This window comes from Arachis ipaensis, chromosome B10 (assembly GCF_000816755.2).
Source record: "Arachis ipaensis cultivar K30076 chromosome B10, Araip1.1, whole genome shotgun sequence".
NCBI classification, from domain to species: Eukaryota; Viridiplantae; Streptophyta; class Magnoliopsida; order Fabales; family Fabaceae; genus Arachis; species Arachis ipaensis.
In genome coordinates, this window is record NC_029794.2 from 3808858 (window position 1) to 3820032 (window position 11175).

At 35.5% G+C, this 11175-nt stretch overlaps 4 protein-coding genes and 1 non-coding gene across 7 annotated transcripts; 1 reads left to right on the top strand and 4 right to left on the bottom strand.

The window, feature by feature from the left end:
• LOC107623324 (magnesium-chelatase subunit ChlI, chloroplastic) lies at positions 256 to 2113 on the top strand. The gene is made up of 2 exons (XM_016325531.2): positions 256 to 535; positions 731 to 2113. Exons 1-2 carry the CDS (start codon positions 335 to 337, stop codon positions 1781 to 1783), a joined length of 1254 nt encoding a protein of 417 aa, XP_016181017.1. The 5' UTR covers positions 256 to 334; the 3' UTR covers positions 1784 to 2113.
• On the bottom strand, positions 2249 to 3790 carry LOC107623325 (nudix hydrolase 15, mitochondrial-like). Its single transcript, XM_016325532.2, has 4 exons — positions 3332 to 3790; positions 3100 to 3242; positions 2902 to 3021; positions 2249 to 2800 (listed from the first exon to the last, which is right to left on the bottom strand). Exons 1-4 carry the CDS (start codon positions 3582 to 3584, stop codon positions 2564 to 2566), a joined length of 753 nt encoding a protein of 250 aa, XP_016181018.1. The 5' UTR covers positions 3585 to 3790; the 3' UTR covers positions 2249 to 2563.
• Positions 4434 to 6985, bottom strand: LOC107622079 (nudix hydrolase 15, mitochondrial-like). The gene is made up of 5 exons (XM_016324000.2): positions 6536 to 6985; positions 5772 to 6102; positions 5418 to 5560; positions 5079 to 5198; positions 4434 to 4973 (listed from the first exon to the last, which is right to left on the bottom strand). Exons 2-5 carry the CDS (start codon positions 6064 to 6066, stop codon positions 4752 to 4754), a joined length of 780 nt encoding a protein of 259 aa, XP_016179486.1. The 5' UTR covers positions 6067 to 6102; positions 6536 to 6985; the 3' UTR covers positions 4434 to 4751.
• On the bottom strand, positions 7095 to 9820 carry LOC107623698 (protein IQ-DOMAIN 1). 3 transcript variants are annotated; one of them, XM_021113102.1, is made up of 6 exons: positions 9435 to 9820; positions 8888 to 9033; positions 8468 to 8623; positions 8168 to 8395; positions 7963 to 8076; positions 7095 to 7878 (listed from the first exon to the last, which is right to left on the bottom strand). In XM_021113102.1, the coding sequence occupies exons 2-6, from the start codon at positions 8957 to 8959 to the stop codon at positions 7543 to 7545; spliced, it is 906 nt and encodes a 301-aa protein (XP_020968761.1). In that variant the 5' UTR covers positions 8960 to 9033; positions 9435 to 9820; the 3' UTR covers positions 7095 to 7542. The 3 variants fall into 3 exon arrangements, with proteins under 3 accessions (XP_020968761.1, XP_016181532.1, XP_020968762.1); XM_016326046.2 differs by having other exon boundaries at positions 8888 to 8997; positions 9435 to 9817; XM_021113103.1 differs by lacking the exon at positions 9435 to 9820 and adding an exon at positions 9325 to 9428 and having other exon boundaries at positions 8888 to 8997.
• Positions 10152 to 10225, bottom strand: TRNAI-UAU. The gene has a single exon. It is a non-coding gene; the product is annotated as a tRNA-Ile (tRNA).

Here is an 11175-nt window from a genome sequence, read left to right on the forward strand (position 1 = left end):
ATTTAAAATGATTTTAATACAAATTAAAAATATTAAAAATAAAATAAAATTAACATTAAAAATATTTATAAAAAAATAAAAAAATATACTTTATCTTAAATTTCGTTAATTGCTCTTAAGTTAATGTTTAAAGAAAGAAAGAAAAGGGAGATCATTGGGCTGGGTAGTAAAATACAGAGGAAAATGCTAATGAAATCCATCTTCTTATCCACAAAGCTTTCTGGCCAATAGGAGAATGACAGCTGTCGTCATTGCACAATAAGCACAAAACAGAAAGCGAAACTGAAACTGAAATTGAAACAGAAGCTGAAACTGCAACTACTCTTCTCCGAGCATGGCGTCGTCCACGCTGGGCACTTGCTCCGTTGCGCTCCTCTCTCCAACTTACCCTTCTTCTTCATCAAACCATTCCTTTCGATCTCTGTCCCTCACATCAGGCCGCAAGTTGTACGGAGGAATAGGAATCTGTCGTATCAAGGGAACCTCTCAATTTTCTGTTGCCAGCGTTGCCACTGAAGTCAACTCTGTTCAACAGGTACGTAATACCCATCACCAATTTTGAAACCTACTCCATAGCATTTTCTTTCATTCTTCTCATTCTACTTGCACCAAGTCATCCCTTACAGCGTTTTGTTCATCTTGTTGATACTTGATAGTATGTTGCTAATCAATTTCTTTCCTGCATTATTATTTACTTGTTTCATGGCAACTATAAAATTTTCATATCCAGGCTCAGAAGATTGCTGCTAAAGAAAGCCAGAGGCCAGTGTATCCATTTCCTGCAATAGTTGGACAGGATGAGATGAAGCTTTGCCTTCTCCTTAATGTGATTGATCCCAAGATTGGAGGTGTCATGATCATGGGGGATAGAGGCACTGGTAAATCCACAACTGTCAGGTCATTGGTAGATTTGCTTCCTGAAATCATGGTTGTCGCCGGCGACCCTTATAACTCAGACCCAGAGGATCCAGAGTTCATGGGCATTGAAGTCCGAGAGCGCGTGCTGAAAGGAGAGAGCCTTCAGGTTGTCTTAAGCAAGATTAACATGGTTGATTTGCCATTGGGAGCTACAGAAGATAGAGTCTGTGGAACAATTGACATTGAGAAAGCCTTAACTGAGGGTGTTAAGGCCTTTGAACCTGGGTTACTAGCTAAAGCAAATAGGGGAATCCTATATGTGGATGAGGTTAATCTTCTGGATGATCACTTGGTGGATGTCTTGTTGGATTCTGCTGCGTCTGGTTGGAACACGGTGGAGAGAGAAGGTATCTCAATCTCACATCCTGCTCGGTTTATCCTAATTGGCTCGGGAAACCCTGAAGAAGGAGAACTCCGGCCGCAACTGCTGGATAGGTTTGGAATGCATGCTCAGGTGGGGACTGTTAGGGATGCTGAGCTTAGAGTGAAGATTGTCGAGGAGAGAGCTCGATTCGACAAAAACCCAAAGGAGTTCCGGGACTCTTACAAAGCCGAGCAGGAGAAGCTCCAGACACAAATTTCCTCAGCAAGGAGTTCGCTTTCGTCTGTTCAAATAGACCAAGACCTCAAGGTGAAAATCTCAAAGGTTTGTGCAGAGTTGAATGTGGATGGTTTGAGAGGAGACATTGTCACAAATAGAGCTGCAAAAGCTCTGGCTGCTCTGAAGGGAAGAGACAAGGTGACTGCAGAGGATATTGCTACTGTGATCCCTAACTGCTTGAGACATCGTCTTAGAAAGGATCCATTAGAGTCAATAGACTCGGGTGTTCTTGTCATTGAGAAATTTTATGAGGTATTTAGCTGAGGGTGAGGGTCTATTTGCTATGGTATCTGATGAGCATATTACTACATTATTTTGAAGTTTTCCCTTTTTATTTATTTGGGGATTTTTCATTGTTCTAAACATTTGCAAGATTCAGAAACTCCATGTAAACAGGAAATTTTATATTCATCTGTGTCTGTAACTTGCTAGAGGTATTCTGCTAAGTTTATGTACCATAGTGAGGGAAATATGATTGGGGAAGTTTTAAGCTTTTCAGAGGACTCGAAAAGAGTTGAACTTTAGTGCTTGTTAGTATATGGGGGTTATAACCTTTTCGGCTGAGTTATCTACTTATTCTGTTGAATTTGGTTACATAGTTTTCTTCAGTTTGACTATTATTTTATATAAGACACAGCAAGTTCCGTGTTTGAGAGTATATGTTTGTATATGCTAGCTTTTATGATTCACTAAGCAATATCAATTTTAAAGTGTATTAAGCTAGGATGCTAACTTTCAACACAATTCCCTTATCATAAACTAGGTTAAATACCATAACATTCAACACAATATACATAAGAAAGCATTAATAACACAAAATAATTTGCACTTTGTCAGCAGGGGAATTTAGATCATGATCATTATTAAAGCTATATCACTGAAACAGTGCTTCACAAATAAGTGAGAAGTTTCTCAATTCCTCATGACCTTCCTCCAAATTCAGTTTGCTTCAATCACTTGTTTTATATTGCTCAAAAAAGGAGAGCAGGTTCATCTGAAAAATATCATACAAATTAAAAGATGTAAAAAATGGTAAAACTAAAACTACTTGGAACTATTCTGTAACATTATCATGTCGTTTTCAGTAATTCCTCCCCAGATTTTAGGCCTCTGCTCTAGAAACTCCGGCGGCCGCTGAAGTAAAACGGTAGCTGCCCTGATCAAGATAGCAGCAGTTATAGCCCATATCACATACTGTGTATTCTCAAATTCATAATCAAAATAATGTACAAGATGCTTCTCTCCCATCCATTCTCTTTCCTCAGCTCTCCTATTCTCATTCTGCATGCAAACCATGATCTCAAAAACCAAGTTCATTTGACTTTGACATGTCATAGTATACATAAGTTTTCACCCAAGAAATTAAATTTAGTACAACAAACCTTGAGGAACAACTCCAATGGAACATCAAATATTGCTTCAACTTCAGCTGAATCTAAAACCGGTGAAAATGCATCCTTGTTGGACAAAATTCCCACCACAGGTATTACTGTTATGCCATACTGCAAATTAAAATCACTTTGTAAAGTAAACAAAATTGAGGAAAAAAGAAATGCAGCTAAATTTCTAGAAGTGCATACCTTAGTATGAAAGGGTTCAAGAAGAGTAATAACAGAAACAAGAGAAGGGTCCAATCCAATTTCCTCCTTAGCCTCCCTCAAAGCGGTTTCTACATCATCAGCATCACCTTCTTCCCTCTTGCCACCTGGCAGAGCAACCTCACCTGCAACAACCAACACAAACCCATTTCAGCTAGGGCGAGAAAGAAACAAACTTTGCAACTTTGAGGTTGAAAATTGAAAGCGATCAAACCGGAATGGCGTGAGAGAGAAGAAGCCCTTAAAGTGAGGATCACTCTAAGATTCCCATCGGAACCTTCGAAGAGACAGATCAGAACCGCAGCTCTCTTGGTCGGTTTCGAGGTGAAATGGCTGCGCTTCAAGTTGTGGGGGTTGTTGGTTATGGAAGGTTGGAAATGATGAAGCAAAGCTTGTAGTCTCTGTGAACCTCGTACCTCAGCACTGTGTGATTCCATTTTCCCCTTCCTATGTTTTCTGCTTTCCATGTTGTTCTTATTAGATTCCAAATTTTGTGTTTTTGAGTTTAAAGTATAAACTTGAGAGTTCTTTTATCGATGGCATGCAAGACAGGAAATCAATTTTTAGTGGTTTATTGATTTATTCTATTGCTTCAGAAGACAAGATTAGTTTGATATTTGGTACGAAACCGAATGCAGTTAATCTCCACTTTCCTTTTTGAGTTTTCCTTTTTCCTCTCCCCATTCTCTAAAACTATAGGAAACATTTTAAATGCACCGGGAGTACCGGTGCACCAGTTGTTTTAACCGTTGATTTCAATTAATATATATTATATATATTTTTTAGAAAAGTATAGGGTACCAACATATTATCTGCCAACTTATTACCAATAATAATTAATTATTATATTTTAAACATATATATAAAGAGACACATCCAAAAAATATATCTATAAAGACACTTCTATTAAACACAGCTATAAAAAAGACATTTTTATTAGACACATCCACAAACACACTTCTATGAAATATAATTATAAATAAGAGTTGGTAGAATTTGGCAGATATGATGTTGGTAACGTAGCGGAACCGATATTTTTTATATTTCAGATCACCATTGAGTCAGTTTTGAAACGTTAGAGATTTAAATAAGACGATTGAAACGTTAGGGACAATTTTGGGACTTCTCCCTTGGGACAAAAACGATACTTTACTCAAAAAAAAGTTTTACATGATGTTGTTATGTATCATATTTTCCAATTGATCAAATATTTTTATCGCATCATAAATATATGATAATCGATTTGATTGTTGAAGGTGTGCACATAACATTTTTTTGTTAACAATTAAAAAAAAATTTCAAAATAATTACACATTTTAAAAATTAAATGAACTTCAAATTATGGCAAGTTAAACATCAAGTCAAACAAATTACAAAGGCAACTATATATCTAGAATCTAGATCTAGGAATCTGACTCTCCTATTGAATCAAAGTTGTAACCAACAACAACATGCATGAGAAGACAAAACTCAAAAGTACCTTCTACTCTTGAGCCCTGCAACACTTGCAAGAACTTCTCTCTAAGTGAAAAAAGGACAATCTGAGATAATAGAACTGAGGAATGAACTTCCAAGTGCTGTGCTATATAACTACCCTTTTCCTTTCCCAATGAATAATCCAATAAACGTTGAATTCAATGAATTAAAGTATCCTTGGTTACATCCCTAGGAATCATTATAGGATTGAGCTCCAAGAAAGCTGGTGGCCGTTGATACACAACTGATGCAGCCCTTATCAACATGCCAGCTGTTAAACCCCATATGAGGTATTTCTTGTGCTCAATTTCATATTCAAATAAATGTATCACATACTTCTCTCCCATCCATATCCTCTCTTCTTGTTTCCTCTTCTCATCCTGATCAATGTAAGATAATCATTAGATTTATATAAACTATAAGACTTTAATTGTTATAAAATCTGAATTTTATATTATCATCTAATAATAAAATCTAAATTGGACCTTGAGAAACATTTCCAAAGGTACATCAAATACAGCTTCTACTTCAGCAGGGTTTGGAGCTGGCTTGAATGCTTTTTTGTCATGAAGTATGCCAATGACAGGAACCACTATTATGAGGTACTGCAAAGGAAACAAAAACTAATGAAAATACAACATAGATTAAACAACCAATCTGCATTTTCTGAAAGATTATTAACTCTTTTACATCATAAAATATTTACAAGTCTTGAAAGCTTCGCAGACTTTGACCAAATATTGAACAAATGAAAACAAGAAACTAAGGGTGAACTCTCATGAATGTCATTTCTTTGAACATCAGAGATCAAAGGGAATTCATACCTTAGAGAAGAATGGTTCAAGAAATGTAACAACATCAACAAGTTGAGGGTCCAACCCAACTTCCTCCATTGCCTCTCTTTTTGCAGTGTCTCCATCATCATTATCACCTTCTTCTGCCTTACCACCAGGCAAGGCCACTTCACCTGCAAGTGATATAGTCCCTCATGATAGATATATTTTTGAATAACTATAAGAAAATAAATATATACCCTTTATTAATATATGTTAGCTTTTGGTCTAGTGGTAAGCATTTTTTGATGATTTTGAAGTCCTGTTTAGTCACTTTCCTCTTTTTTGAAAAGCAAACATGATCACATAAGTGTCCTTCCATATTGTGTGACAAACTGAGCTTACCTGAGTACATAGAGAGCTTGGAAGATCGCTTGGTGAGGATCACTCGTAGTTCCCCTGCGTCGCCTTCGAAGATGCAGATCAAAACAGCAGCTCTCTTGAATCTAAATTCTCCTTGGTTTTGAGCAATTGCAGTGGCTGATTCCGGGAAACCGACTCGGGAAACAACCTTGCCTTTGCTTTCTTCCATGATCTTTTCTAACATGTCCTCAGAGAATGGTGGGGGCTTGTGAAGTCTGAGCCGTTGTGCCAAGGCTAGGAGCCTCTTCTGTCCTCCATTGTTATTGGAAGGATCCATGAACTTTGAGGGGGAGAGAAAGAAGCTATGCTGATGCTATTTCAAAATGGAAACCATGAATGTTAGTTAAGTAGCACTACCATAATATCATAAATGTGCTGAAAGCCTGAAACTGTAGAAATTGATGAAATTTTATGGTAGCTTTGATTGGATGATCTCAATGGAAACCTGTTTTTGGAGACAAATATTAATTTTCTTTAAAGTACAAAAAAGTGTCATAAGAAAACCACCGACATCTAAATTTTATTACGGTGCCAAATTGCCATTAGTTTGAGCTTAGTTGTTTATGATTGATCATGAATAATGAGAAATTAAATGCAAGAAACTTTCCAGCTACCGAAGGAATTGGAATGCTGAATATGAATGTAGTACTGAGTATTTTCAATTCAAACGATTCTCTAATATCTTCTAGTTTAGAAAATATTCTTGATACTGCCTCATTCGCTTGATATCACATGAAAATTCTTACCTTCTGACCAGATTTGTGGTTTTAAAGTTGAGTTGTACAACTTTTACAAGATTTGAAATCCCAAGATTCAGAACTGATCTAGTACATATAAAAGTCTAAATTTACAGTATGATCAATAATGTTATTGTATCCTATAATGATGTCAATCATTTGGTGAGAAACATTCATGATTTTTATTTCATTTATTTTATTTTATTTATTCATGATTGAACTACTAGTATCTTTATTGCAAAGGTAGGCTACAGCCTCCATCCTATTACCCTATTGAGTAGACACTGGCCACCATTTTTGTGAACCTAAACCATGCATGTATACATTCACAGTACTCAAATAAGTTGCATTGTTGACATTGAATGGCATGGTGGCAATTTCGCACCCTTTTCATATAAATAGACAATAAAGTTAGATCGGTGGCAGTTTGGCATATTAATGATTATTCTATTTTTTCTTTTGTCTGATTATTAATGGAAGGCAACAAGGCCTGAAGAAGATCACACCCCTGATTATTATCTCACATGAAAGTGAAAATGGAGTAACCATGGTGATAAAGTAATAAGAATTTAACAATGACATGTAACATAATATAACACTGTATCACAAAAATGGAACCAACATGTAAGATAAGCACATCTGAAAATGATAATAATAAACCAAACTAACAATGGTCCCATCTTAAAATTTTTATATTACAACAGCAGATGGGGGAATATCAGATACTGTTCCTATCTACAATGTGTCTCTTGGTTGAATATACAAGACTGAGAAAGATAAACAAAAGGAAAAGCAATCAACAAACCACACCCAAATGCTGGTCCATTAACCCATTCTCCAGATTGTTCTGAATTTGTCACTTTTTCATATGCACAAATTGAAGCAATCCAATGAATAAATAACATAACTTTTTTTTACTTTCACTTAATGCACATCAACAAATTGAACTCAATTTTAAACAGCTCAAGTTCAATAGGCTTGATACTTAGAGCTTGCACGCTTTGCCTTAGCAACCACTAGTGAGAACTCACTGCACTTTTCTGCACCACAGTTACAGTTTTTTCTGTTGTTGGGTATGACAATCTCCTAGCTTTTGCAGACCCTTTAGCATTTGCCAAAGGAGGGGTCCCTTTTGGATTGGTGGAAGCTGGTTTTGCCAAAACAGGTGTTTTTGGTGTTGATGTCTTCTTATCCTTCTTATTCTGAGCTTTCTTTGCATCACTGGACACAGTGGTAACACGGCTTTCCCACGGCCGAGCAGCGATCCAGCGTGCCTTCCAGCTCCAACCCCAATTAGCTTTACCAAGTTCACAGTTTCCTAGCCCTTGGCTCTGACTACAGTTGGCCCTCCACTATGATTCACAAGAAATTCATTTGACTTTCAGTCTGAACATGCAAAACTAGATAATGGGACATTTCTTAAGATCATAACATACCTGATGAGAAAAAGCATATGCCATAGCTCTTTCACGCTTGACAGCTGCTTCTTCTCTCTGATGTATCCTTCCAACAACTTCCTCCATGGTTTCAGAACCACTACACCATTCAACCTGTAATTTGATACATTAACTGAATTGATTCAAACAAGTTCATGTCTCTAGAATAGTTACTTAAAAAGAAGAAAGCAAGTCCATAAGTTACCTCTAGATCATGGAGCTTTGCCTCAAGTTTAAGCTGAGATTCTAGTTTCTTCCGCCTGATCCTGTCTTCAGTCACCATACAGATTCTTCGAGCTCTAATCTCAGTCTGTATCTTGCTCCATGAATGAAGGTAAGTTATAGCAGTATTGGCTTGCTTTTTAACCGAGTAACTCTGTGTTACAATTTGCAGTTTTGTGATACCTTTCAAGCGGCGTAGAGCCTTTCTAGCCTGAAAAGTTTAAAAGTCAGCATTCACAATAAATAAAGAAAAAACCAGCAGATGATATTCTCAAAGCTTTACCTTATAAGCCCGGAATGCAGTCTGGATTCTTGTTGCAGCAATAGTTTCAACTGACCCAATATTTTCAGCTTTAGCACCATTTGCTAAGTCACTAGAGTCTCTTCTTGTACAATCATTTGAGTTCAGTGCACTTAATTTCGCTGAAGCTAAAGTACCCTGTCTCAAGTTGTGACCACATATGAAGATAGAATCATACTTGTTAGGATTTTCCCTTAGGGGCATATTGCAGTTACAATTGTTTAACTATTATACAAGACTTCTAAACCAAATTTGGTTTTGAATTCCTGTCATCATAGTACCACGAACACGAAATCTACCAGTATATATGAGTAAGATATATGGAAATCAATATGCAGAAACTAATTTGGTTTCTCAGTTCTCATCAAAGCATTTGAAAAGATGATAGGAATTGCACTGTACCTTTCCTTTCTTGGGTTTTCTTTCTTTTGATTTTCTCGAAATTAATGTCTTAAACCAATCGCCTGAACCCATTCTTGATGTATGATAACTTGTCTCAGATCAACATACTCCTGGGAGTATTATAAATACAAGTCATTAGCATATTCCTATGTATTGTTTGTATACAGGTTCAGAAAAATTTTACAGCTCTCAAGACATGGAAAAAGTATGCATAAAAACATAACAGATGCTGAATTTTATCAGCATACTTTAAGAGATTAGAATAGCATAAATCATAGTTTCTTGTAATAAGCACAACCATTAACAACTAAACTATGAAACTAATACTTTGATCTAACAAACAGAACAACAAAAACACGGATCAAACAAGTCTTTGCAAAACCGAAAACAACTAAGTACAAACATAAGCTTAATTTCCCAGGAAGTAGCAAGCTGACCAAGAATCCATGCGAGTCAACCCAAAAAAACAAGCATGTAAAACAGCAAGAGCAACATAAGACAGAAGAAGAAACAAAAGAAGCATATGTGGAGATTGAGAATGACATACCAGACTAGAAGAAAGTGGAAAGTGTTGAAAGGAGGACCCTTCCTTTTTTCCTGAACTGGCCAAACAAGTTATGTGTGTAGCAAAATGATATGAGTTTTAGAGTAGAAGTAAGAAAGAAGAAAAGGAGAAGGCAGAGAGAGAGAGAGAGAGAAGGGTCAGAAAAGAGAATAAAAGGGTTGGTGTGGAATGTGGATTGCCATGGCCCAATACCAGCTTTAGTTCCCTTGTCTCTGACGTTGAACTTGACAAAACTACAATTAAAAATAAGAAAAAAAAAAACAAACTTTTTTCTCATGTGAAAATGTCATGAACCAAAGGAATTCAGGGAAGGAGAAGAATGAAGAATGCATATCTAAACGTAGAACAGTGGGTTGGATTTTTTTTATGGTGACAGCTGAACAAACAAGGATAATAAGAACATGATGCTGACGTCTTTGTCTTCCCTCCATGTTATATATACTTTGTGCTCATTTGCATCGTGCAAATATAGTATATCATTTTTATTTTTTTATAATAATTGTATAATAACTCATAATTAAACATTTTTGTAGAAAATTTACAATTATGATATATCGAAATTAAGTGGAAATTGATTTTTACTAAACGTGCGATGAATGTTCTAATAATGCGTTATTTAATTAGACGTGAGGTACACTTTTCAATAATGGGTATGAGGGTATCCAACAATTTTTATAAAGGAAAAGAAAACTAATAAAATGGTCCCGGCGAGGCTCGAACTCGCGACCTTCGGCTCATAAGACCAACGCTCTAACCAACTGAGCTACGGGACCGTTTGAAATTTAATATTTAAGATTTTTATTATTGAATGTAACAATTACTAATAGCAAATTACTAAGCCACAATAATTTCCTTGTTTATTTCAATTATGGGAAACTTGCAGAAGAAAAAATAGTCGTCGGGTTCTCTCATTTCAAGTATTAACTAATTTAATTTGTAGTAGTCATTTCCTATTAGCATTGATCCATTTAGTTTAGATTCCCTAATCCATCCGCAACATACGGGTTTAGTTTAGTTCTGAGTCACAAAACACGCATACACCAACCATGGCTATGGTTGGGAATGGGACCATGTAACGCTAATACTAATAAGTAATGACATTATTGAAGTTAGGAGTTTTATTAGTTTTCTTTCTCATGTCCATGGACCAACCAATATAATCCAATCCTTTCAAAACCACTACTAACTTGTTACGAAAGCTACCTCTTACTTGTCTTCAGATCTTGATTTTTTATTTTGATTTTGATTTATTCATTTATGCAAGTGGCTCTAGAAATTCAAATCGATGTCATTTTGACTTTTTTCTTGAGCTTTTCTTTTCACAAAATTTATTTCTATCATATTAGTAAGAGGAAGAAGTTATCTATATCGTCTTTATGTTTGATACCTACATTGAACTTAAAATCATCATGTATGTATTCATCATAATTTAGATTTATAGTAATTTTTTATTATAAATATATTAATAAAATTTTAATTATTATCTTCTGACGGAATAAGTTGGCAATTATTCTTCGTCTAGTAAGTGCAATATACAATTATGAATACATAATTTATTGTTTACGTACATTTATGAAATATAATCTTAAGTCTCTCACCAATTATTTTATACAGTACATTAAATAGAATATTTTACTTATATAAATTATAAATCATACGATATATTTTGTCTGATTTTCGTATACGTATATTTTAATATAAATCCGATCCTAAAATCCACATT

What these genes read in the sequence shown, in the direction of transcription:
- LOC107623324 (XM_016325531.2), top strand. Translation starts at nt 335, where the DNA reads ATGGCGTCGTCCACGCTGGGCACTTGCTCCGTTGCGCTCCTCTCTCCA. An exon ending in AAGTCAACTCTGTTCAACAG is followed by an intron (nt 536 to 730) that starts GTACGTAATACC and finishes TTTCATATCCAG; the next exon opens with GCTCAGAAGATTGCTGCTAA.
- LOC107623325 (XM_016325532.2), bottom strand. Translation starts at nt 3,584, where the DNA reads ATGGAAAGCAGAAAACATAGGAAGGGGAAAATGGAATCACACAGTGCT. An exon ending in TTCTCTCTCACGCCATTCCG is followed by an intron (nt 3,243 to 3,331) that starts GTTTGATCGCTT and finishes TGGTTGTTGCAG; the next exon opens with GTGAGGTTGCTCTGCCAGGT. An exon ending in TTGAACCCTTTCATACTAAG is followed by an intron (nt 3,022 to 3,099) that starts GTATGCACTTCT and finishes TTTAATTTGCAG; the next exon opens with TATGGCATAACAGTAATACC.
- LOC107622079 (XM_016324000.2), bottom strand. Translation starts at nt 6,066, where the DNA reads ATGGATCCTTCCAATAACAATGGAGGACAGAAGAGGCTCCTAGCCTTG. An exon ending in CAAGCTCTCTATGTACTCAG is followed by an intron (nt 5,561 to 5,771) that starts GTAAGCTCAGTT and finishes TATCACTTGCAG; the next exon opens with GTGAAGTGGCCTTGCCTGGT. An exon ending in TTGAACCATTCTTCTCTAAG is followed by an intron (nt 5,199 to 5,417) that starts GTATGAATTCCC and finishes TTTCCTTTGCAG; the next exon opens with TACCTCATAATAGTGGTTCC.
- LOC107623698 (XM_021113102.1), bottom strand. Translation starts at nt 8,959, where the DNA reads ATGGGTTCAGGCGATTGGTTTAAGACATTAATTTCGAGAAAATCAAAA. An exon ending in CTGCATTCCGGGCTTATAAG is followed by an intron (nt 8,396 to 8,467) that starts GTAAAGCTTTGA and finishes TAAACTTTTCAG; the next exon opens with GCTAGAAAGGCTCTACGCCG. An exon ending in CATATGCTTTTTCTCATCAG is followed by an intron (nt 7,879 to 7,962) that starts GTATGTTATGAT and finishes TGTGAATCATAG; the next exon opens with TGGAGGGCCAACTGTAGTCA.